Below are 27625 nucleotides of genomic sequence, written 5' to 3' on the forward strand. Positions count from 1 at the left end.
TGATAATATTGGTTGTATTCATTATTGATAGTTTCCGAGTAGTTCGTTAGTATGTTGATGTTTCCTGTTTTTCATTATGTTCCCTAATCAGTGACATGTCTACTTATTTGTAAGCAATTTATTAGGTGAAAACCAATCAAAGCAAAAACGTTGTCTTCGTGAATTCTAGAAAGAACCAACAAGTTCTTTCGATATTTATTCTGGAACTTAAAATCTTTTATTCCTTTATTCAACAAAATACATTGTTCTACATTAATATTGTAACCTAGGACCTAAGTTTAATCGCCGGCAATCGCCTTTAAATTACCACATTATTCCGCGTCACTCGAGTTGGAAACTTCCATATATATCAAGCAAGTGGTCATCAACCGTTCATTTTGCAGGTTATTACGAAGCATCCTTACTCCCGCCTCGAAATGACAGTGACGCATTGTCTAATTTACAGCTACAAACCATTTTATACTTTGCGAAGCCTTGATATTCCACCCTTAAGGTTTATAATCGTTTGTACTTATAAAAAGAATTGTCCGAGGTTGTTCGTGGTTGTACGTAACTCTCGGAGGATCCATTGTTCCTGGTTGAAATAAAACTGACTCGCAGTGAGTTTTCCACGTAATCTTGGTATAAATAATATTTCTATGAAAACATGTGCTTGCTAAATAGAATATTAAAATTCATTTCTCTCGTAATAATTTGAAAGCTTTTGTATTTTACCAGGAATTTATATTACGGGTAAAATCCCTTATTGTGAGCACGTGGCCAGGCATTTGAAAAGGCCGTTTTATTGACAATATGTTAATAAAAACTGTTAAAATTATACCTAGTTCTAAACTGGTCACTTCCATGTTTCTATTTATGACAAACTTTTTTTTTTAGCTTTTAATCCAAATTCTAATTAATCAAAAGTATCTACACTAATATAATCTTAATCACTCCCTCATGTTCTGTAATAACACATCTTTCTAGACACTTTTTTGTTGTTCTCTTAATAAAATAGTTGAAATGTTTACCAATACTTACTGTTTGAAGACACGACAAACAATAGTCTCGGTCCCTTATTGTCCTCATATCCGGCGAGTCTGTTCTTAATCCATTTATTACTAAGATTGGTTTTTAAGTAAGAGTTGTTGTTTATACGTAATTGCGTTTCGTTACATTGTTGAAAATATAAGCACGTTGGAGTTTTTAAGCAATACTTAAATTAAGTTTTTAATAAGTTAAATAAAGTTCCAAAGTTACAATATCAAGTTACTACATAAATCAAGACACATTATGTAGTAACTTGATGTTGACTAGAAAAATCTAGAAAGTTTGAACACAAATGTTTTATATAAATTCATATTTTACCTAGCTACAGATTCTATAGATTGTTGTTCATTTAATTTAGTTTCATTATTGTATGGGTAATAACACTTTTAGAAGCATGTGTTGACTAATACCATAAAGCGAGTTTTTTTTTAACCATGATATCATTGTGAAAAGCTCAGTCAGGATTTTCATTATATTAAAACTGAAAAATAGAACTATACCACAACAATACCAGACAAATCACTCTCAATTTACATATGGTTACTTTGAGCAATTCTAATATTGAACGGAAATATTTTCATAGTGCTGCACGTCGTGGTTCACACATCCCGGTTCATTTGCATGCGACCCGCCAGAATTCAATTCTAATGCAAATGGGAACAAACAGTGACGGAGTACTTACCAACTCTCATTTCGAACCTTTTGGTGATTCCAATTGCTTGGAACTCATGATCCATATATACAGGAAACTTATTATGTTTATCGACTTTTTTATATTCTGGTAGCAAATAATACATACCTTAGTGTGCTTTTTGGAATCGTAACCTACTAAAGTAATGCAATAAGTTATACTTATTGGAAACTATATAATTACTTAGCTTTTTATATGCTATATATGCCTTTTTGGCCCATACTTAATAAAGTTAAAACTTAATAAATGAAAATCTATAACAAAGCATATTTTATTTATCCTAATATCAACAATTTAAACTGATTTCAATGAAATACTATTTAGTATTAATTTTGTCGTGTGTATAAAAAAATCATTGACCGAAATTCCACCGTATTCATGATATAAAATTCAATTACTAACAAAACTAACAAAACCTATTTTTGTTCACAGATTTCCGGCTGCTGTGCTATCGCTTGCCGCATGCCTCTTTATGAACTTAACAATGGAAAAGCTCGCTTTTCACTAACTTTTATATTAAGTGTTAACTGTGAAAACTAACTAAAATTTTAACTCAGCGTGAATAGTCGTGATCATTATATTAAATAGAGTGTTCTAGTGATTTAGTCGAGATAATAAACGGGATAGATGTATGAAATTGTGTGATGTGCGTACGTGTCGTTCGGTGATGGTGCGGTTACGTTGAGCGAGCGAGCGTTTCGCTTACGCTGGGTGCGCAACGCCACGGCGTCGTCGCTGGAGGGTCGAGCGGGTGCGGGCGAGGCGGAGGAGCCTGCGCCCGCGCCCGACGCGGAGGCGCCGACGCGACGCCGCCGCCACCGCCCGCTCTACCGTCGCCTCTTCCAATATGTCCGCACCGCGTGGACGGGCGTCAAGTTCGCTCTAGGTAACGTTAGCCTCATTAAAACATCGAACTATAGCTCTGTAGTTACACATTTCGCTCGTCATTAATTCATTTATCACTCTCAGTCAAACTCAACGATATACATTTACCTTGTATTTAATGACTTATTGTGCAGAAAGTCATTATGAAATAAATAATGAATAAAATTATCGTATCTGAAACCTGAATCTCTGATAAATTGGTTGTTCATTTATTATACAATATTTTACCTTGTACCTCCATCCCAACTTTAATCTTTGCGAAAAATCTTCTCTGCTTCAAAAGTTGTGAAACAACAGAACAGTAAATTAAGATACTTCAAAATTAAGTTCAGTAAGTTGTTTACAAGTTGGGCGTTCTGAAAATATACGACATACTTTTCAAAGTCCCTATGATTTATTCTTTGTTGCATTATAGTACTTGTTGACGACACAGGCAATTAAGTTCCTGACCTTATAGAAGTAGGAACAGCAATTATGAGTAATAGAGACTTGCAATTCCATGCTATTACAGAGGACAATTAACTTTTAAGTACTTCTTAGATGGGAATTCCAGCCACCTGTTATCACTACATAGTATAAAACAAAGTCGCTTTCTCTGTCCCTATGTCCCTTTGTATGCTTAAATTTTATAACTACGCAACGGATTTTGATTCGGTTTTTTTAAATAGAGTGATTCAAGAGGAAGGTTTTAGTATATAATTTATTAGGTTGTAGACAAAGCGGGCGGTAGGCTAGTATAATAGAAATTAGAAATCTGTATTTTGGCAATCGATAATGCTGTTTATAAAAGAATGCTAGTAAAACTCATACGTATAACAAGATTTTACGGATTGATACGGAAATTATTATAAAGTAACTTCAAATTAATTAAAAAGTTCTGAGAAGACTTATACAAAAAGCGCTCGTATGATCATCGAAGTATCATCATCTCACGGGTTTAAGAGCACTCAAACTCACTTCTTATATCATAATCATACAGTATCAATACATGAAACAACTAAAGACCCTATATTTCAAGATAAATATCACAGTCTTTCATATTCTAGAAGCGTTCAACGCTTAATTACACTGGCCATAACCATAAAGGAGCGCATAGTAAATTCCGAGGTAAGCTCGGGTCAGTCCATACACTAGTGTGAGGTCATAATTCTGATTACGACTCTATTTATTAGTGGTATTACGTGAAATATAGAAAGGGTAAATGGTGATAACTTGTACTTTGACTGAACATATAATGAAAACTGTTAATTTATTTAAGTCAATGTTTTAAATCGGATATGCTATATAATTATGTATGTGTACTTGTCTTATAATATGATAGTCGTCGTCGTCGTAAAGGTTAAAACATTTTTTTAATCTTTGGCACAAATCTATGTAACGTCATATACAATTCTATTATTAATTATGTTTACTACATGTCGAATATCAATTAATTTCATGTCAATATCAGTTAACTCCCAGTAATTAATATTCACATAACAATAGATATTATTTTGAGGAACGAAAAGATTCATGTATATTAAATTCATATCCAAGTATTCTACTTATCTGCATTTAGTTTATATTTAAGAGCGCCCTAAAAGTCAACAGTTGAAACAAAGCCAAGTGTCGTTTAGACGCGTAGTTGTTGAGAATTATTGGCGTCATAGCACAACTCAGTACCGCATTGTATTTTGTATGATATACAAAGTCAACCACGAAATACATTGTTTCCGCAACAAATATAAAACTATTGTTTTCGAAAGTACGTTTCGTTAAACACGGAGTTCAAACATTCAATGAGATGTGTAGAAAAGAGACCACTAAATGTGAGTGTGCGAATGGTAAAAGATGTAACTAAACCTAGCGTCACCCGTATCGCGAAATCGAATCCCCTAAGTGAAAATGTGCTCGAAGAAAGGGGTAATTTTTCAAATGAGAAAAAATCGAAACCAAGTTCATTGAGAAATGAAAAAACTGTGAGGGACAAAGGAAAAGTGAAGAAAAGAGTGAGGTTTTCAGACGCAAGAACGACCTCTGAAAAGATTCCGTTCAAGGAATGCTTTGTTAATTTTTTTCGTTTTTTGTGGAACTGTTCTAGAACTAGGGCCATACCTGTGGATAGTAAGTCTCCCGCTTTTCTTCGTGATTCATACTTACTTCAGTATTCTTCATTATGCTCTATTTTAATATAACAAAGGAAACAAGATTAAGATTACTTACATAATTCATTTTTTACCAAATTCTCTTTTATTTAGTGTTCCCAATATGTAAACTTCCTAAAACATAATTACTTACTCTTTACCATTTTTATAATATCACATAAATTATCACGATGCTCAAACCCCTTACAATGTATAAGCTACGCTCCAACATGCGAGGTTCTCCAATAAAATATTCTAATAAGCTTGTTTCTGTATACACTCTCGTGGACGAGTTTCAGTAACATTTCCTAGTGAGCCGGGTCACAACGTGATAGCCAACTTTGTCAAACAAACTTAACTCTTCTCTAACTAATGAAATTTCTGATGCGCGCTCTATCGATTAGTCAAACAAGTTTTTGCATGAATAATTTATTATACGTTGGCGGGTTGGATGTTTTAAATAACTTTAAAATTATTTACGCATTTAATTAATGAATTCGTTAGGCCTCTTCCACTAAATACCATTCAGTTTATGAACACACATTTGCATGTTGTTTTAATTTCATTTATGAATGCGTTCATTGTAATTTTGTTATTTAAATTTTGTTTTCATTGCTAAATTATTTTATACGTGTTACATTTGAATAGATCCAGCGTCAAATCACTTAAAACATATTTTATATTCTAAAAATATTAATCATCAAAGTATTCAAATTAAAGTCACTGACATATTTAGTTTATCTAAGTTTAGTTTCATAAAGTTTACAGCACAGATCTTGGTAACTAAACTATGATTATATAAATGCGTTAGCGATATAGAAAACAAACTTTGAACTTCCTAGCCTTGAATAAAAGATACACAGCTAGTGGGACACGAAGTTTTATTTAATTAAAACTTGATTTTCCTGAGACTTTTCGTTGCAGCGAATACTTTATTTTGTAAGCAAAAGTTACTGTGAAATGTGTCAATTTTCATCAATATTGTTTTGAATTTATATCTTAAATCGCATTGTAGGTACACACCACATTAGCATGACTTGGTATGAAGAGTGTTTTGTTGACACATAAAATATTTTTGCAGCTTTGTTCTACTTCTGTCCGGCTTGGTTTTTTTATGCATGGTTTTATTCAATATTTAAGAAAAAGTTTAATTATGATTTGAAGTGTTACTATACTGTTTTCATTTTCATAGTCATAAACATAGAGTGTGCTATATTTATAATAATTCAATGATAAAATTATTAAATGCAGGTTAATTTACCGCTGTAAACAGGCTAATACTATCTACACGTGTTTCATCAATTTCAGATTTGTTGGACATCGTTATGAGGTTAAAATTGGTTTTGGGAAGTAACGCCTAAACACACAATTCCAAGGGATAAGTGAATTTAAAGCCTGTATGGAAAGAAAACGTTACATATTCAAATTCAATTTGATGTGTTTGGCTTGATATAAATGCGAATCGAATATTTTAAGCAGTATTAATTCCTTACTACTTATTTCCTCGAATGTACCTAATGCTTTCTTACCATTTACGTATTAATACTATGTAGTATCTACTATGTATAACAAATCAGGTAAATATAATAAATTCCAATATTTTTTAAGTTCTGAACAATCACAATAGCTTATTGTTCGTATATATCCGCAAAAAATAAAATATTTAATGACATTGTCATTCAGAAACTTGAATATCTATACGAATCTTATTGAGCTGAAGAGTTTGGTTGTTTGAACTCTGGAATCACAGACCGTTTTGAATAATTATTTCAATGTTACATGAATATCTAACATTTAAATTTTCTATTTAACATTAACCAAATCGAGGAATCATCACCAGGAGCGGAGCAATGCGGGTAAAACCGCGGGGCACAGCTAGTCTTTATAACTGACACCTACTCGTGTAATAATATTCCAATTACGGTGTTGACTTGTCATGTAATTTATAAGGCTTGTTCAATTAATTAGAGAATCAGTAGCTAGTAGCTACCGTGACTGATAAGAGATATGCCAATTATGTCTCAATTACACGGTCTAGTTTAATTGAAACTCTTCTATAGTTAAAGTTTTCTGTAAAAATATTTTCACCAAACTGACGCGCGCAAGTTCGTCGCATTGAAAAATCGGTCATAGTCTTATGTTATACTTGCTGCTCCGCGCGGTTTCACCCCCGTGGCTCCACTCCTGTTGGTCGTAGCGCGATTTTATATAGCCTATAACCTTCTTCGATAAATGGGCTATCTAATACCGAAAGAATTTTTCAAATCGGACCAGTAGTTCCCGAGATTAGCGCGTTCAAACAAACAAACAAAGATTGAAGATTGGCTATACTCTTCTCGATTAAATATATTATGTATGAGAGATAGATCATTTTTATTCAAACGGGTATATAGTAGTCGTTCCTTTGATTAGCTCCTACAAGTCCTACAACTAAACAAATCAGATCTTAGAGCTTTTTAGCTTTATTGTTTTTGAGCACTGTGGGTAAAACCGCGGAGCACAGCTAGTTTATCATAAACAGAAGAATTTATACGAATTTATATCAAACCAGATGTAATAGGAATTAGGTATAAAAAAAAACTTAATCAATAAAGATTTTTACTATGTATAAGTAAAGGTTACTTATACTATGCAGACACAATTTTTCAATATTTCATAACGACTAATAGATTAAAAAAGCTCCTCATGAATAAATAACATAGACATCAAATAAATTTATAGCATGAACATTTCTTTAAAAGAGATATTCCTAAGCTAATTTATTTTCCAAGAAATGCCATACTGAATTTGTATAATATTGTGTAACAAAGATTAATTTCTTTTTCTGCAAAATTCGCAGTATTTGAAAATTAATTTTCTCTGTTGCTTAGAATAGTAATCAGTTTTTAGATATAATTTAAATTAAGGTATTTCGTTTATTTATAAAACTATATAGCGGTAGCGGCTAGGCGAATGCGGAGTCTATTATGATTTCATTCATATTAATTACCCTGAGCTTAATTACCTTCTGCCCCGATATAATAACAAAATTCATAAACTTGCATCAACGAAATACACGATATCCTCTTTTGTAATTATTATTATGATCTGTATTATAGTCCGAGTAAGATCACTTAAGGCAAAGCCAAAAAGATGGCTAGTATCTGAATAAATGACAAAGCCAAGAATATGACTAATAGCCTCAGTAAAATAATAACTCGTAAATCTTATTAAATTTCAATGAATTATGTTACTAACTAGTTTGTTGTGTCGAAACATGTAAATGTAAATTATGTATTATAATTAAAACAATAGTAACAAATCCGCTTTTAAAATATATGTATAAAAAGTAAATAATGTCACCTTAATAATCACCCCATGTAAAATTACTATAGTCTTTTACTATAGAGGTAGAGTTGAATGTTGAAACTTTGTGATAACCCCCCGGCCCATGCCATCAAAACTTTACTACATTTTGTTTTAGATTGAACCCACAAATATATTATTCACGGTTTTATTCTGAACGCATAATCACTTCATACAATATAGTGACGTTTGTTAATGCTTTTCCCTTGAACACAAAATACACATTTGCGAAATAGCGTTATTAATTAGTCATGTTGTTTGTTTGCGAAGTGTTTAGTTACGTTACGAGCAAAATAAATATTGGAAGCCATGTTTCCGAAGCCAAATTCAAAATTTGCGTTCGATTTTCTAATGTGTAACATATTCTAGAATGCAAATATTGGCAAAGGATTTAATAAATTAATGGGCGTTGATATTCACATTTACAGTACTCCAAAATTAATAATGCGCACGCAGATCTTCGCTAATTATCGTATTTCCAGATACACCCGAATCACCCCGAATCATTGAATCGTAAGTTCCCTAAACAATGCACTTGCATCTTGCACCTTGTTCGAAATAAATAGGATCAGAGTCATACACAATAGAAAACAATTCGGGCGGTAGGTGACGGTAGCCTGTCAGTCAAAAAATTCAAAAATCCGTCAGTCTTCTTTGTATATTCATGGTGACCGCACTATTATCTCTGTATGGAATTATATAGAGCTGCTGTTACATACCCTTCTTAGTTTTGTTTCATATTTGAATTTTTTTCAAAGCTGAATTTTCCGATAAAATGATTATTTACACAGGTAGCAGATAGCAGTGGGGAAAGTGAAAGTTAATATGAGCATAGTAAAAATTCTGATCATTCTACGATATCAGAAATAGAGATAATCCCGATTCTGTAAATCCTTTGGACTGAGATTTTAATGATTAGATTTCTACAATTTAAGTGTCAACTAGTGTTTGAAAATATTTTTGTTTAATATAAACTTTGTCTCATTTTAACCTTCCATAGATCCATCATTACGCCAGCTTCAGTAAGTAAGTATAGAATTTTCCAAGTAAATCAATGCAACAAATATATATTCGTAATAGTGTGGCTTATCCTCGCTATTAACTTACATTGAATTATTATTGAAACAAATTTCGTTACTTATAATATAATACTAATAAATTATGCATGAAGAAAATACATTTAACCACTCTATATAGATATCGTCTTCGGAGGCTCGGGCAATATGACAGTTGCCGAACAGTGACGAATTTTTGTATGCGCATTATCAGTTTGGGAGTACTGTACATTGAATGACATTTTATTTATCATTTAGAACATAAACATTACACACATAAAATAAACTATTCAAATAAAGATAAAAGGTTCTCGAAGAGACCACGTACAGAGCGATGTCGCGTAGGATGGGCTTTAATAAGATGGATAGACGACCTGATTAAAATGGCAGAGAGCAGCTGGACACATAGTTCTTTCGATCGATTCGGAAACGTTTGGGACATGCCTAAAGGACGTTAACGTCCTTACAGATATTAATATCTGTAAGAAAAAAAATATGAACGTAACAGCGAAAAGTATACGTATATATATTGTCATGAATAACATGTTGTGCCCATATAAGTCATTTTGCTACAAAGTATACGAATTACGAAACCCAAATTAAATACGATATAAAAATTCTTGAAAAACATCAAAAACCTGCAAAACACCCGTCCTCTTCCGAAACATAAAACACTCCTCGTCTGTAAACCGTTCAAAAGATTTCCCGCGCAAAATTAATAAAAAAGTAAACGATAACAAAGGCTAAGGTCGTCTGTTAATGAACCTGGAGCTCGACGGGAATAGATAGTTTACGTTCCGTAGTGTATACAATGCACATCGCTGGGAAATAGGAAATTTCAGAACGATATATAAAAGTTCTAGAGTAAAGTTAGTAAAAGCGCTTTTCTAAAACAATTATACAATATTATGTTCTCTCGTTATTATAATCTAATGTATGGATCAACTATGATTATTGCACGTTACGATTATTTATCCTATATATATAAATAACGATATATTTTTAAAATATATCATTATTTATATATATAGGAGATGTTTTATTATTCTAATGTGAATTGTGAAATATGATTTATAATAATATTTTTAAAGTCAAAGTATTTATGAATATTACAACAATATTTCAGAACCTCGGAAATCCTGAATACACACTTTAGGGCGACGAAAATAGTCTGAAATCGTCATTCATAATGTCGGCAGACAAAAAGGCGTGGAGTCTTTTCAAAGGTCATTTTATGATAATAATATTTGTTCAAACCTTACGTTTGTAACATAACCCAAAACATTAAAACTTCATAAACAATATGATGCGTTAAAAGATATTTATTTTTAACACTTTATTGCACAAACAAAATTAGGACAAAAATAACATTAAGATACAAAAGAAAGGCATAGTTCGTACAAGAAGCGGCCTTATTGCTAAGCAGCAATCTCTAAGATATTGTTTATGTTAATACTGAAACTAATGAAGGATTTATTTTATACCACTAGGTACTACTACCTACTAGCCTATACATGTGCATGTAATGAAATCGCTATAAGACATACAAAAATTTGAAAATAAACATTGCCTAATTTAATAAATAAATCAATGGTAACTCCACGATTAAAAACCACCAATCAACTTTTAAGCACGTTATCCTGTACAAAAACCTTAAAATTTTCGCTATTAATCAACGCACTCTGTTAAACAACAGAAAACAAAACTATAAGCGTCTCAACGCCCTTCCCTGTCCATGATCTCCACTTTTCGCGTGTGAACTGACTGTTACTGATATGCATTTACCAGTTTATTCCCGTCTTCCTTCCCAAAAGGTGTTCTGTAATTATAGTGATGTCTGTGAATATCGATATGGAGAACTTTTCGTTTAAGAAAAATTTACGACGACGCACGTTAAACACTTTGAAGTCAGCTGTCACAGCGCTGAGACAAATTGCTAGTGAGTAAACAGCGATTTAATTTAAAACGTATTTGAATACATAAAATGTTTGATGTGTGTAAACACAAATGTAACCTCCGAATGTTTATCACAATTTTTTTGGAGATTTTGTAATGATTTAAATGAAGTTAAATATTTTACATGCTTCGTATTAGATTAAAACAAGCTCTTTCTTAAACTTATAACAGAATTAACGCTATTCTATTCATTGTCCTCATAAAAATCCGGACATTTAGAAGCTACTCGATTAGATTCGTAGTATTTAGCGTGCTTCTATTGTTAGTAAACAAATTGTTAGCAATGTAAATATATACAATATAAATAAATAACCTACTTATTAAAAGAACAACACAATTCTCTTTCATTTGAAACATATTTATAGCATAGAACATGAAATAACAAACTACCAGCATTGCTATAAGAATATAGGTCCATAACTTACATAGTGTAGACAAATGCACTCACTAACTAAATAAATAAAATAAATAAATAAAATAAAATAAAAACAAATAGTAATGTGCTAATGCGTATGAAATGGGTATAAAAACGATCTCCATGTTACTTACTGTATGTTATTTTCACAAACGACCGAGATTTTGCCACCCCTTTTTGTCATAACTGGTTGAATTTCCGAGGAAATACAAGAAAGATTTATGTAGAACCTTAATGCAGTTCGGTATCGCAGTTGTAGTATTGAATTCAATTTTAAGCTAAATATAAATTTACGTAAGGAATAATAATAATCAAAGTAATCGTACTTTCTTAGAATTTAGTTTTCAAGCGAGATTTATTGCATTTACTATTTCGAAATCAGAAGTGAACATTTTTAAAATTAACTCCTCTTAGAGGGTCATCTACACTAATATTATAAAGAGGAAAACTTTGTTTGTTTGTTTGTTTGTATGATTGTTACGAATAAACTACTGGACTGATTTTGATGAAATTTGGCACAGACAATCTTTAGACCCTGAGAAAGAACATAAATAAATAAAAATAAATAAAATAATATTTATTAGCAAATTTTACATATTCAGTTCACAATTTTGCTCTGCCTTCTGAACTAGGTTATTACCTGTGTCTCAGAAAACAGTGCCTTCCCTTATGAGTTCATACAAGTATTATTAAATACGTAAACAGAATATTATAGTTACAGATTAATAACAATTAAAGCAATTAAAGAATAAAAATTACTAGTTAATTATAATTTATATAATATATATGACGATACATGAATTGGACAGGTGGACAAGCGTGAGTATGTGTGTGTGTGTGTGTGTGTGTGTGTGTGTGTGTGTGTGTGTGTGTGTGTGTGTGTGTGTGTGTGTGTGTGAGTGTGCGCGTGTGTGTGTAAGTGTCAGTGAGTGGAATATTATGAATATGTGATTTTGATTTTGACACCTATTTAATGAAAGTGAAGAGACTTTCAGTTTGGAGATAATCCAGATTTTTGAGCCAGTTGATAATGAATTTTTTAAACCGATTAGTAGTCATATTTATTATTGCGTTTATGTTATTAGTCGGGATTTTATTATATATTCTTGGAGCAATACAATTTAGCTGTCGTCTTGCAAAACTAGTTTTAGTTAGAGGTACAGGGCACCTTAGTTTTCGTTTTCTCATTCGGGGCAGTTTGTGAGCTATTAGACGGTGATATCTTAGCAGAGCCTTCAGAACATAAATCTTACGAACTGAGAGAACACCAGTTTGTGTATAAACATCCGCTGTAGAGTGCCTGTATGGTAGGTGCATTAGAACTTTTAACACTGCCCGCTGTGCACGTTCAAGTTCAAGCATACTATACATATATACATATACTATACATAGGCTACTTTTTATTGCGAAATATGTACCACGGGCGAAGCCGGGGCGGACCGCTAGTATTATATAATCATGTTACCACTTATATTAAACATACATATATACATACCACTGTTGTTTTAATTAAATCCATTACAACGGAATAAGCCTTTATTTTGATGAAATGTTACTAACTCGCTCACAGTTCAACGTCAGCACCTATAATGGAGGTGTCATTTAGACTGAGACTATTGTTCACGTGATACCACCTTGAAAGAGCTTGTCACTTTCAATCCTCAAACAATTTGTAACGAAAGCAACTGTTTAAAAACTAATTTGTAAGATTAAATCACAAAAATATGCAGCAACAATCGTGTATATATATATATATTTTATATTAAACGCGCGAATGAAACACAGAAAGTATTTTTAAAATGTTATTTATTTCTACGCGTATTTCATTATTCGGTTTTTATAATTGGGTATTTGAATAATAAAAAATTATTGATTTTTTTATGTATTTTAAAACTTTATTATCCATACTAATATTATAAATGCGAAAGTAACCTCTCTAAAAACTGCCAACCCACTGAATGAAACCCACACGCTCTCGAAAGAAATAAAGAGTTAACTAAATAAAGAGTTAATAATACTCATAGTTAACTAGAATACCACATTGATTACGCTTGATTTTGTTAATGAGGTTCACATCAATCATAATAAATTGAATACCTATCTAAATCTTTAAAAAAAACTCAGGGTATACTATTTTAAAACCATTCAAGTATTATAACTGGTTTCTACTGGTTTAGGCTTTTCAATTTCCACCACAGAAAATTAATTGTATGTGAATAAACAGTTTTGATTTGAATAAACAACCCGAAAACTTCACCGAACAAATACCACCAAACAATACAAAAGGTACATTTAAAATACAAACACACGTGATTAAGAATCATATAAATATTCATGAATACGCTACGATGTTTTCGCTCAATATTTGTTCTTAAGACTTTCTTAATTAAATTATAAATACATAACGTAGGTTGTAATTATTAACGTACACACTGATGACTGAACGGGAATTTATTGGAGATAAAGATAAAGTATGGAGTCGAGTATGATTTGAATATATTTACCGATACGTGACTTGACGGCTATATCCATACTAATATTATAAATGCGAAAGTAACTCTGTCTGTCTGTCTGTTACTCAATCACGCCTAAACTACTGAACCAATTTTCATGAAATTTGGTATGGAGATATTTTGATACCCGAGAAAGGACATAGGCTACTTTTAATCCCGGGAAAATGAAGCAATCCCGGAAATCCCACGGGAACGGGAACTATGCGGGTTTTTCTTTGATGCGCGGGCGCGGGCAGAAACCTAGTTATTTATAAATCTAGGTAGTTATAAAGATTTTATTTTTTTATTTTTACTTGCAAACCTTTTTCACAATAGAAACCATGCTATTAATCAATTGTATCGCGCAAAATGTACAGCATCTGTATGCACATATCAAAAAACAATATTCAACGTGTAGATTGTAGAGTTCTCTAGAATTCAATAACAAAAATCACTCAATTATTTCAAAGAACTTCGAAAGCTTTTGTAGTTTTTTTTTAAGTATTTTTCACTTTACTTTTTTTACTTCTCATAACTGAAATTTCTTTTTCATTGTTAAACGTAATGAACATTCGAGAAAATGGCTGTAATTTAATTCTCGGATACAAATAAGATATTATGCATTTTTTAATCTTGTACGTTTACGTTTTTAACATGTTATAATTGTAAATAGTCTCTGGATACAAATAAATAAATATATTTAGCAATTGAATCGTTAAAAGCAATACATTTTTGAGTTCGCTTAAAAAAGAATATTAAATAGTGTTTAGACGCTGAGTATTCCATTAAATTGTAAATGAATAATAGAGTGAGATGCGAATAGAAAGTTTCCAGTAAAATCTACCAAATCCTGCACCAATTCCGCTAAGCTACCGCAAATTCTATCCAACAAAACTAATTATTCAGCCGCCCATATGGACGTGCGGTTAACCGGCATTTTCACACAAATTGTTAAACATCGTTGTCAGATACAAGTTTCTACATGGTCCACCTATTTCTATTACAAACATGTAAACTGATTCACGATTCACTCAATATTTATTGAAGCTGTAAAAATGTTCAAATTGTTGCTAAAAGATTCTAATAAACCCTTACCAGCAGAAAATCGCGTCGACAAAACTTATCCGAACCAATTTGAATTACTTACCAAGTTGTGCTATAACATCTATATCCCAGATCGAGAACGCTTTCGTAGGGAACCCGTAACTGGCTATTTCATTGAATGCTTCATATAAATAGGCACAGTAAATAAAGTAGACTTTTCCGATTTACCCGGCAATACGTTGCGAGCACAGCCTTCGTTTATATTCCGTATAATGTTTCTGACCGCAATTTTTCTTTCTCCGTATGTTGGTACTAATATCAGCGTGTTGTGTAATATTTTTAATTGTTTAGCGAAACATCATGTAAAATGTAATGGAAATGTTTATTTTTATAAAAAAAAAACAAGCTTTTCTTTTGTTAAGGAGACTTGCTTCGGGTAAAATATTAGAATTAGATACAATAGAAACTAATTTATTTTATTTAAACGAAAGTATAACATGCATTTAGAAGAAATTGTCGTATAATTTTGAGGTAAATAACCTTATAGGCTGTTTTCAGTCGTATTTCAAGATGTGCTTTATCTTTATCAAACTTATAGGTCGTGAAAGCACGCATGGTGGTATATTCTATAAATTGTGGCATAGTGTCACGCTAGGCACGAATATAATATCGCCTTTATTTTTATACTAGCCAAGAAATACCATTTAGATTTTTGCTACGGTAATCATATTTTACTCTTCGCAGTCAGTTTGATATAAAAACAAAACAAAAGAAACATTTTTATTAAGCGAATACTTATTGAAATATACGTATCCGTTTTATTGCTTTCGCTTTTATATTTCAACGTAAATAAAATGTAATAAATATTGAATTTGTTAACTTATATATTATTTTGTTCGTGTGCCGATTTATATTCGAGTCACGTGGGCTAGTCGCCAACAATGAAATTCAAAGTATTCGGCATCTGCGCGGTCTTAGTACTTAATATTAATACATTCAAATATTTTTTCGTGACAGTGAAAGAGAGGTCATTTTGGCTCTGATGAAGGTCTTACCCACAGGTCTTACCCCTATAAGCATCTAACCGTGTAAATGTTTTGAAGATGCCAAACAATTTGCATTATTTTTATATTCTTCTCCTGTTGTTGAAATTTTTTTTATATTTAATAATATTACTATGATTACACATTATTTACTAAGTGTGCAATTATAAACCAAATCACAACAATTTCTATATAGTACTAGATTTCCGCCCGCGGCTTCGCCCGAGCAGTCAAAGAAAATCCCGCATAGTTCCCGTGGGATTTCCGGGATTGCGTCATTTTCCCTGGATAAAAAGTAGCCTATGTCCTTTCTCGGGTATCAAAATATCTCCATACCAAATTTCATGAAAATTGGTTCAGTAGTTTAGGCGTGATTGAGTAACAGACAGACATACCTACAGAGTTACTTTCGCATTTATAATATTAGTATGGATATACATTAAATTTATGCAATGCGTAAATAAAAAAAATACTATACAAGCATGTTCTTATACTATTCGTTATTTGTTACAGCACAAATTCTTGGCAAACGTAAATATTTTTTCCCGTAGAATACCTCGTAAAGTTTCAAATGTACGCAGTTACTGCCTTCAAGATCCTGCCTAAGCGAATTATATTCCCGTAAATATTGCAAAAAACCGCCTCACCCAACTATCTTCCAGGTCGATGAAGTTTGTGGGTTGAATTTCATGCCTCGATTCTCTTTTACTGGACAATAACGATAACAAAAGAATCCGCTAATAGAATCGAATTTTCACTTATAATAGAGCAAAATTAATATCCGCGATTCTTTAGTGTTTCCCTTTTTGCATTAAAATTAGACTTTCAATGGAATTCATAACTCTGAGCAGTTTAACTTGTGCATTAAATTTACATTTCATTTATTTGTTGCATGTAGGTATTAGCTTTTTAGTTTACCTAGTTAGGTAGACAGCTAAGATTAAGTAGGTTCCTACCTAAATAAAAAAGATATTTTATTTCATATCTTACGTCTAATGTAAACGCAATGCATGATAAAACAATACCCGTATCCAGTGAACATTAAAGGATTTGTAGGGGTCTGTTTTTGGTTCAGTTAGCAGAACAATTTTTACTCTGTGCCCCTTTTAATTCGGCATCCGTGACGAGATAGCAGCTACAGCGCTCACATCGTATTCGCAAAGCTGGAACCAATTAAAAACTGAAGCAACGTAAGCTTTGCCCGGGGTAATTTTCAGACACCTAACGCTTGTTTTTCGCTTTACAAGCTTGGTCATTTGAGCTATGAATGGAAAACAGCAAGATTATTTTGATTTCTTTTTCTTTAATATACTCTGTTTAAGCTGCAGGTTGTGAAATTAAGTATTCAATCTTACTTAATCTGGATAACTTACCACCTAAAATGTTAACTTACCATGAAACAAGCCAGCTATAATGTCATTTATTATTTATTTAGTTAAACTTCAACATAAAATCGATAGTGGATACATAACATATTTATTCTATACGAAGGTAGGTAAGAGATTAATACACGAAGAAGTATCGAAATAAAAAACGGATACAAGAAATAAAACGTTGACAGAATGACACCAGATTTTTCAGAGGAAACAATTAATCGCTACTGGACACAATGCAAAATACTTTATTCCCCCATGATCAGATATTTATAGAAGGTAGATTTATTTGATAAAGAGAGCATTGAATCACAATACCAAAGAGTGAAGATGTTTTTGTTCAATTGTTAAATTGAGAGAGATTTTTTAAATCGAAGTATTTGATGATGGCTCAATTATCATTTCATAATTTTATATTCATTTATTTTGCACTAATATAGATAATTGACATAATATTGCAAGTCACATAATTATCCCGAAACCTCATATTTTAGAAAACAAATCGCATCTTACATAACCAAACACGAATAAAATGCTAGAGAATTAAATCCGATCCGAAATGTATTTATAACATGGGAATCGATAAATGAGAATCTCCGTGGTAACGACGGGTCAAACGGGGCATTATTCGCGATCTCCCTTAAGTAAGGAATTAGAATGGACCGAAATAGCGAAGCCACAATCGGTTTGCCTGCTTTTATCAATTATAGTACGTTTATAGAGTGAGGAAAGAAGTTTTTTTAGAATCTTTACGCACACTTTTCAATAAATCTAGAGGTTAAAAATATAAAGACGTCAATGTGTGCGAAAATTAATGAATTTATCACATGTTATCTCATAACATTCATTTTTGTGCTGCTTCTGATGATGATTTCTGAAATAGGTCATCGTTCAAAAATATAAAATAAGCGAATAAGTTCATAACATTAATAATACCTAATACTAAAATGATAATAAAATCTATTAAATAAATAATGTCATTACAATAAAACTTATAAAGTTGTGTAAATTTTATAATGTTCTCGTTAATTTCTATTAAAGTTCTTTATAACACACATTACAGTTGCTATTTATAGTAAAACAGAGTCTTAATACCTTGTAATATGAGGAGCTTTAGCGGCGACTTCCTTCGTAATTAATTATCATAAATATTCAAACAGCGCATTTAGCTTGCCCAGAGAGACTGCTATCTAATATTATGCACTAAGGCTACATTAGCAGAATGTTTATTTTAATACATAGAGACGTACCTAGTTTCATAGCGTCTTATGGAATGAATTAAATGAGTTATAGCAATTTTTTAAAATCGATCTACGATCAAAAGAAAAATACTTTGTATATCATAAATTACTATAGGTAATAATAGGTAATTAATCAAATATAAAAATGTAGGTATGTTATAATTCTATATACTTATATTGTATTTCGGTATACGTGTTTCTATTTGCCAACCAACCTAGTTGGACAATTGGTTTTCAATATCCTACCTAACGTGTCAGTCTACATCTGATTCCGATTCCGTTCATATACAGCATCTCAAGGCAGTTCAATCAACAGACCATAATTCTGTCGAGCCAACTGTAGCCCAAGGCATGTTTGAGCCACATCGTCATAACAGAAATTGCTCTCACATCGTAGCTCGAAATTCAATAACCGCACTCCGTAAACTATGTCACTGTGATCTTCGCGACTAACACTCAATGTGGCTTGATGAATAAATTATTCCCTAAGACCCAATTTCAGCGAACTTTAATTATGCAAGCGGATATACTGTGTATGGCCAACAATAGCAACTGTGTTGCAACTTTTATTGTTAAACTATTTGTACGCTGTGTTTGATTTTAAGAGCAGTTATAGAAAGAAAAACATTGGGCAGCATAACTTGTAGGTTATTCGCGTGATTTCGAACAATCCGTTAAATTTAACTATTTGCGCTGTTTTATCCCAATAACCATTCAACAATGAAGAATGTGTTTTAATAACACGCTTTCATAACATAATAAACCTTACATTATATTCTCATTTGAAAATAACTAAATTAATGCGTTAATCGATTCTTCAGCCTATTGAAAATAACGAAAATTCTTGCCCAAAACGGCAGAGACCTAATTTCTTAATTTTAAATCCATGAAAGTGGATTTTAGTTAAAATTTATTTTATAATAGAACGCGGCGTCAGCGAATGCCTTTGATAGGGTGTAAATGTCCTCAATGGAAATTTTCTCTAAGGGAGGATGAAGAGCTCTCCAAAACTGATGACGTGTAAAGCTGATAGCCCATCGGGTTTTATTTAAATGGCTTTAGGAAAGCTGGCCTTATTTGACGTAATACGTTCCTATAATTTTGCAAGATATTCAAGATTACATAGATTTAATATAAGATGGTTTCACTTCGATTTCTCGTGTTCCATATTCAAGCTAGCTCTGAACAATTCTTACAATGAGTGGGTTGATATAAAGAAATGTATGTTAAGCTTTTTTATGAAAGACATTTGGTATACAAGCATATAAAAAATTTTTAAAAACGCATGTATAAAGTTCGTCAATGAAGCCACAATCTTAGCCACATATTTTATGTCCGATTTGCACATAGCCCATCGTTTGGTTACTTTTTGCCCACACTTGATCAAGGCTTTTGTCCGGTCACATCACTTAGCGATCACCTCGTCAGCATTTTATCAATGAAGACCATTTTCCGCAAGGACCACCTATTATCTTTGTCTTTTAAGGGTCCAAGCACCATTTAAACCATAGCCCTACGACATAATTTACATAATGCTCCACTATAAAGCCATTTTTATAAGATCCATCCACTTTATGGTCATTTTGATAGAACTTTAGTACTGCACGTTTATGTTATGTCGCCTTTTCAGCAGTAATTCATTGGAAAAGTATGCCTTTATGTAATAATTATAACGAATAATCGGGGTCCATAATGTATTTTAGCAATAATCAACAGTCATTACTTAGTGACAGCACTGTTCTATAGACCCAGAGCTTGTGTACGAGAAAGTTCCACACAATTTCACTGCCCTTATTGTTAAACGACTTTTTTTCTTATTCTATCCTTTACAATAACGCGCGGCATAGCTATGTTTTATTCACACCGTAGACTTCCCTATACTCAAATATTATATTCCATCTTCAAGAGTCAATATTTGCGACACATGTGCGAGATGTTTCCTCAAATGAAAATATTTCACGACTAAATTATTATTTATTTGAATTGAATAAATATAGTACTTCCGTCCTCAGCGATACAGGACTGAATTGAGTTATATTGCTTGACTCACTATACCTATAGATAGGGAGGCGAGGTAGCTAAATGACGTAATTCAACGGCGTCGTCGAGACTTATCAAAATCGAAAGAGAAAATAATTTCGAAAAGAAAAGCTTCTATGGTAAAAACCATTTTAGCGGTGGGTTTGGCGTGTACGGATTTTCAAAAATGTAAAAAAAAAACAGTTACTTGGGCATTCTCGAGCGCGTCAGATATTCATACTACGTATGCCCCAAGTCCCTCTGATAACAACGGTATACTAATCTGCCGGTTTGCGTGGTGTGGCTAGGCATATAAATTCGTCAAAAATGCACAAAAAAAAAATTTACTCGAGCGCGTCAGATTTTCGGAAGGGGTGTTAAGTAGGCCCCAAGGAAGCTCCCCTTAAAAAAACTGACGATTACGACATGACGATAAGTTATGATGAATTTTTGAAAATGCAGAAAAAAAGAGTCCTTTTGAAATACTCGAGCGCGTCAGATATTCATACTACGTATGCCCCAAGTCCCTCTGATAACAACGGTATACTAATCTGCCGGTTTGCGTGGTGTGGCTAGGCATATAAATTCGTCAAAAATGCACAAAAAAAAAATTTACTCGAGCGCGTCAGATTTTCGGAAGGGGTGTTAAGTAGGCCCCAAGGAAGCTCCCCTTAAAAAAACTGACGATTACGACATGACGATAAGTTATGATGAATTTTTGAAAATGCAGAAAAAAAGAGTCCTTTTGAAATACTCGAGCGCGTCAGATTTTCATAGGGGAGGTTTATCTCGGTATCCTGAAAGCATATTTTCTTAATCTGACAAAAATGTTGGTGGGTTCTCTTAATCTGACCGAAAAAGGTTTGTGGGTTTCTTTTTTTTAATCATCGTTATTTCATATCAATTTTTCTTAACTCCCTCAGTTTTCGAGATATACACAAAAAACCGGGAGTTTGACTTTTTACGATGCTTCAAGTAAAAAAAGTTTTAACTTTGGACAAAAATGAAAAGAGACCTTTTTTTGTAAAATAAAATTACCTTTTTTGTTTATTTAAACTTTTTTTTTTGGAAAAAGTAAAGTTCGCGACTTATATGCTGCAACGCGTTTTTCGGAAGATGAAATGGCTCCTCCAGACTTCCGGTCATGCGGAAACCGGCAGATTTTGTATTTTTAGTAAGTTTTAGATTATATTCTTCAAAATAAAAATAAAAACAATCGCGCTCGAGAATGCCGGATTAACGTTTTTTTTTTACAAGTTCGCGACCCTATAACTCGGCGGCGTCAAGGACTTATGGTCAGATTAGTTAAATTTAGTCTTAAAACACTAAAATCAACCCCCAATATCTTAATCTGACGCGCTCGAGTATTTCAGACTATCGATTTTTTTTTACTAATCTGATTGTCTATCCTAGGCGCGCGTCACTACATATAGAGCTAAATAGTTAACAAGGTTGTTCTATTAGGTCTAAGGTATCTCTCATATCTTAAACTGCCACGCTCGAGTATTACAGAAAATTCTCCTCTTCGCCTCCCTATCTACTAACCTAACATGTTTATTGAGTTCAAAGCGATTGCATTGCGACGTTGCTTTTATGTATTTTATGTTTGAAATTTAAAAGTTTCAAACAAAAATCATATTTTGTATAACATAGATGATAAAATACTTCTTATAAAACTTCAATACTTTCATTGAAATTTATTAATGGACTGGAAAATTATTTATATTCGAGATACATATAACGATTGCTCTTTTGTGTTTCAGATACTATAAATTACATTTATAGACGAAAACAAGATCATATTAAGGTGAAAATTTTCCGTTACTTCAGTTACTGGCGGGAATGCTAACACATTTCAACTCTTCTGCAGTTGTAAACCATTTGTCAAATTGATTAATTTGTCCATCACGTTATTATTTATGGTCAGAAAATATATCCAAAATATAGAAGGAGGAATTAGAACTACTATTACTACTATTTTATTACTTTCTTACCAATTTTTGGCTGCTAAACCACTATAAACCTAATTTCTTTACCAAAATAAAGCCTAACAATTTGCTATAATCCGATCGATTTAAAACTCAAGTCTCTTCTCTCAAAGTTCATTTCTCTAAGGCCTAAGGGCCGATTTTTCAATCCTTGGTTAAAATTTATCCGTCCAGTAAAGTATTACACTAACATTTTAAAATGTCACCTGTAAACTGTCAAATACGGACAATTAGAATACATTTTTGAAATGGAAGTTTAAAACGTTATTCGATGAATAAGTTTTAACCAAGGATTGAAAAATCAGCCCTAAGACAAAAAAATATCTTCAAACTTATGGAATAAGTTACACGTATCTATGTAATTATGAAATGACTGCAAGGAAGAAGTAGTTCTATATAGGCATGAAAAACTAAAATTCACAAATAGGTATAGTTGTATGTTAAATGTGATTTAAGGTAGAAATTTCGCCTCAATTTTAGATGTTCATAATTAATAAGCGACTCTCGGTTCCATTCACACAAAATCGATGTTTTGGTTTTCAATCAGTGTACGATGCGATGACGTGAAAATTCCCTGTATTAATGTTCACCATTAATATACGATCCTGGGAGCCGTTTATTCGGAAAATGGACGATTGTTTCAAACATTTTCCAAATTCGGATTGGTATTATTGCTTCCATGTTGCTTCATAAATTATTGTCTCATTAACAATTTACTTTGTTGACATTACATTCATATTCAAATTTCAATATAGGCAATGAGCCAGGAGTAATTTTGTCCCAAAAGGAAATAGATTTTCTGTTATTTTACAGTTTTTATAATATTAAATTATACAATATCAATCTAGAATATTGCGCTTTATGTATTTAGCAGCCCGACATGATACCTGTATAATGACTTATTAGATACTTATTACCGTTTCTAAAACCTTATTCTTACTAGTATCCTTACTAATTTTTATATTCTATTGTATCTCATTTCCCTGAGAATTGCCTTTGATCACGCAGCTGAAGCCACGGGTAATAGCTATTAGCTACGAAGCTTTAATTGAATTTTATAAATTGAATCACTCATGGTAAACCTCTAACACCCAATCGAACAAATCTTATTATCGTAGATATCTATATATATATATAAAACTCAAAGGTGACTGATATAGTGATCTATCAACGCACAGCCCAAACCACTGGACGTATCGGGCTGAAATTTGGCATGCAGGTAGATGTTAGGACGTAGGCATCCGCTAAGAAAGGATTTCCCGAAATTCTTGCGGGAACGGGGAAAAACGGGGATGCACGGTCAAAGTCGTGGGCGGAAGCTAGTAATGATATAAACTTAGTGCTGATTTACACAGGGTCAGTAACTGACTACAAAATCAAGGCAAATCAGTGCTGACCCGAAAAAAAACCCTGTGTAAATAGATTAAAAGTCAGTACAGAGGCTTGAAGTCTATGTAAACAGTTTAAAGTCAGTCGCGGCGCCGAATTTCGGCGCCGCGACTGACTTGTCTACTGACCCTGTGTAAATCAGCACTTACGTAGAACAATGTCTCTCAATCACTTACTTATCTCATATATGTACATTATATGATATACAGTACATTATAATATAATATACATAATATGTCACCCAAAATATGCTACAGGAACATTTAAATTACATGTATTATAATGCTGGTAATAAATAATAATACTCCTTTTATCTCACGCACGCTACATCTGCGTTGCGAATCTGTTATCTTGTTAAGCTTTCTCATAAATTTATCAGTACATTTTGGTTAAGCTTAAGTACATCTACTCACGGCAAAATTTTAAATCTCGCCATAACATATATTTATGATGATGATATTCGGTGGTACGTAATTTTATTTATTGTTCTTATACAACATTTTTTTGCTCCATTTCATACGTGATTTTTGTACGTACCTCGAAAGTGTTTTTACACACAGATTTTTATTTTTAAAATGACATGTTATGTAATGGTTATTTTTAAATGACTTTATGCAGATAGCTTTCTAAACTAATTTTAACTTATTTCCCGGTAATGTTACTTATAAGGCACAAAATTACTATGACATTTTCGATTGAAATATAAAAATTATGAAAGATCGATAAAAATAGTTTGGAAACTTAACAACTTAAAAATACAAAAATTATAAGCTTTTATTTCATATCAGCACTATTAAATTGAAATACATTATATAATTAAATCAATTTGTTTACAAAACTCTTTTGAATCAACACATTATTTGATTAAAATCTGGTACATATTTGGTAGCAACTAGTAATAGAACCAACTGCATAAAATATACTGTATATCCATTTACAAGGACACGCAATAAAACCACAATAAAACAATTGGAAGCCAGCAGCAGTGCGTACATTTCACTTTATTACCGGCACGCGTTAAAAGGTCGCTTTATTTAGGAAACATATTCACTAGCGACGATTTGTGAGTCGACTTTTACTAGGATTAAATTATGTACTATGAAAAACCAACTTTTCCTGTCGAGTCTGAGTTTCAGGATTTTTATGGACAACCAAATGAAACTTCTTGCCTTTCAACGTACCTAGGTTTATAAGCAAAGGTAAAAGCTCTTTCTAAGCTGCTCTATTATATATGAAATATTGTATATTTCATAAAACGGTCGACAAATTTAATTAACTTCGTTTCCCAAGAAACGTGTTTTGCTGATTTTAGTTCAATTATTATTTATCGATATTAACGCGATTTCATATCCAATTGAGGCATTAATTGTTTCCTTACTTTCTATTACATTAACAATTTTATGAGTCTTATAAACAGTCCTTACTTCGTCGTCAATTTGTGAAGATCCTTAAATAAACGGAAACTTTCCCAGGCAGTGGCGATAAAATACCACAAGGAATGTTCACAACGCATTACGCAGAGGCGTACGATGGGTAACTTTAGTGCGGTTTATTTTAGTCTCTACAATATCAACTAGTAAACAAATAAAACTTGGTATATTTACTCCGTAGCATATGAGAATAGAGACTCGTTATATTATGAACTAACGAATCAACGGATAAAATACAACAATTTTAAGCGTGTAGTTCTTATCAGAACTGTTACATATTATAAATCTTCTTCAGATATGATCATTTTATTTCTAGCCTTATGAGGTTATTTTTTTTCGGCAAATTTGAATCATTCATAACTTCACTTATACGTTACTTTTATAGGTAACATAAAAATCACAGTTTTCTCGTTTAGAATCGGTCGAAAAGTTAACCTCACCCCATACATATTTAACAAAGGTCTCTCACAAAGAACGTAATAAGATTTGCTGAGAAGGTAAAATATGATAAATCACGTTAAGCCGTGAGGGTTAAGTCTTCGTGTGAATGCACTTTCATCGTATTATGTATACGAGTCGGTTATAGTAGTTTTATTTTTAAACTAATAATTTATTTATTATAGCTGATTTTAGAATGGATACAAATAAACATAAATCCATTGTAATTTCAAAACAGTACAAAATGTGTCAACATTTTTTTACTTTAAAAACATTCTAATTTCTACAACATACAAATAATTTAAATCCATTCTACTAACGTTTAATCGAGTAAAGAAAAATAAATAGAGATTCAAAAAACCGTTCACCCAATAAACCTGAAAACGCACTCAACGATTTTTCACCTAAAATTTTCAACCAAATTTCACCCCCGGTATTGTTCGCCATTTTACACGGCAGCTGTTTTTAATTACCCTCGAAAATGTCAATGGACTACCGCCACTCCACCGGTCATTCTGTACTCGTATGATAAACGATTTGTTCCAGATATCTAGTTAGTATAATATAACCTAAATAATATAATGATATACTTACTACTTAAGTACTTAGTTCTATTTTGTGATTTGAAATAAGGATAAGCTTGATATTCTCTATGTGAGTCATATTCATCGCTACCGCAATAAAATAATAATGTTCATACATCGGTTTGTTTTTACCACGTACCGAAAGTCATTATAGAAAATCGAATCAATAAAAAATATATGCCATTGAATATTTTTCAATTAGTGTTATTGAAAAAATATCAGTTCTGCAAATATTATTAATCACAGTGTACAAATAGACGGCTAATCTATTAGCCGCAGCTCATGATGACCACTTGAAAAGCTTGGTTTTGACATAATTCATGCCGTTGGCCGTTGATTGATTGTGTTATGCATCAATATTTCTTTTCATTGTTGTGAAGACATAATATATCACACACTGGCCGTTCTGTGATGTTGATCATAAATTCATGTCTCCTGTTGGGGTTTCAGCGAAAATGTGAATACAAATCGCACATCCGTGGAAGGGAAATATATTTCTATTTATTGGATGCCGGGAAAATCAATGTAATTTTTTGCTTTATCAAACAATAGCGTTACTGTTATTGTTTTGCTCAGATATTGTTTTTGTACTAGTATTATACATGTGTTGTGATTACCTTTACCTAACGTACCTAGTAGATTTACTTTACGTAGAGGTGTCTGTTATTAATTTACTGGCAGATAGTCATTGAAATGTATTGAGATTTACTTTTGATAATGTGATCTCGCTTTTTAAGGTTTCTTCACATATTCGTTTTATACTCATTATTTAGACTAGGTATGCTCGATCTACATACAGGCTCTCAAGCAGTTCAAAGTAAATATTATTCCAATTTCGTCCATATCTCATATTTACTTACCGTTACCTACTCTAACTGTAGCACATCTATAGAACAGTCGATATGTTTGTATAAATTCACGTATGAAATGTGGTAGCACAAGTAAGTTTCTTAAGAAAATAGGCAGTTAACATGAATGGCAGACTAATATTTACGTAATGTGAGTTTTATAGGCAATAACATAAGTTATCGTTCGCCGTAAATGAATAACGTCATTCCTTATTGAAAGCGTATATACATTAACTT

At 32.3% G+C, this 27625-nt stretch overlaps 1 protein-coding gene across 1 annotated transcript in view; it reads left to right on the forward strand.

Annotated features, from left to right (window-relative positions):
- Positions 1-2365: 2365 nt before the first annotated feature.
- LOC123697059 (Kv channel-interacting protein 1-like) overlaps positions 2366-27625 on the forward strand; it is a gene marked incomplete at its 5' end in the record, with an annotated part of 79463 nt that continues 54203 nt past the window's right edge. Inside the window, one exon of the mRNA XM_045643476.1 lies at positions 2366-2606. Coding sequence (XP_045499432.1) covers positions 2366-2606 — 241 coding nt within the window. The remainder of the gene's footprint in view (positions 2607-27625) is intronic.

The sequence above is a fragment of the Colias croceus genome, chromosome 13 (genome assembly GCF_905220415.1).
Source record: "Colias croceus chromosome 13, ilColCroc2.1".
NCBI classification, from domain to species: domain Eukaryota; kingdom Metazoa; phylum Arthropoda; class Insecta; order Lepidoptera; family Pieridae; genus Colias; species Colias croceus.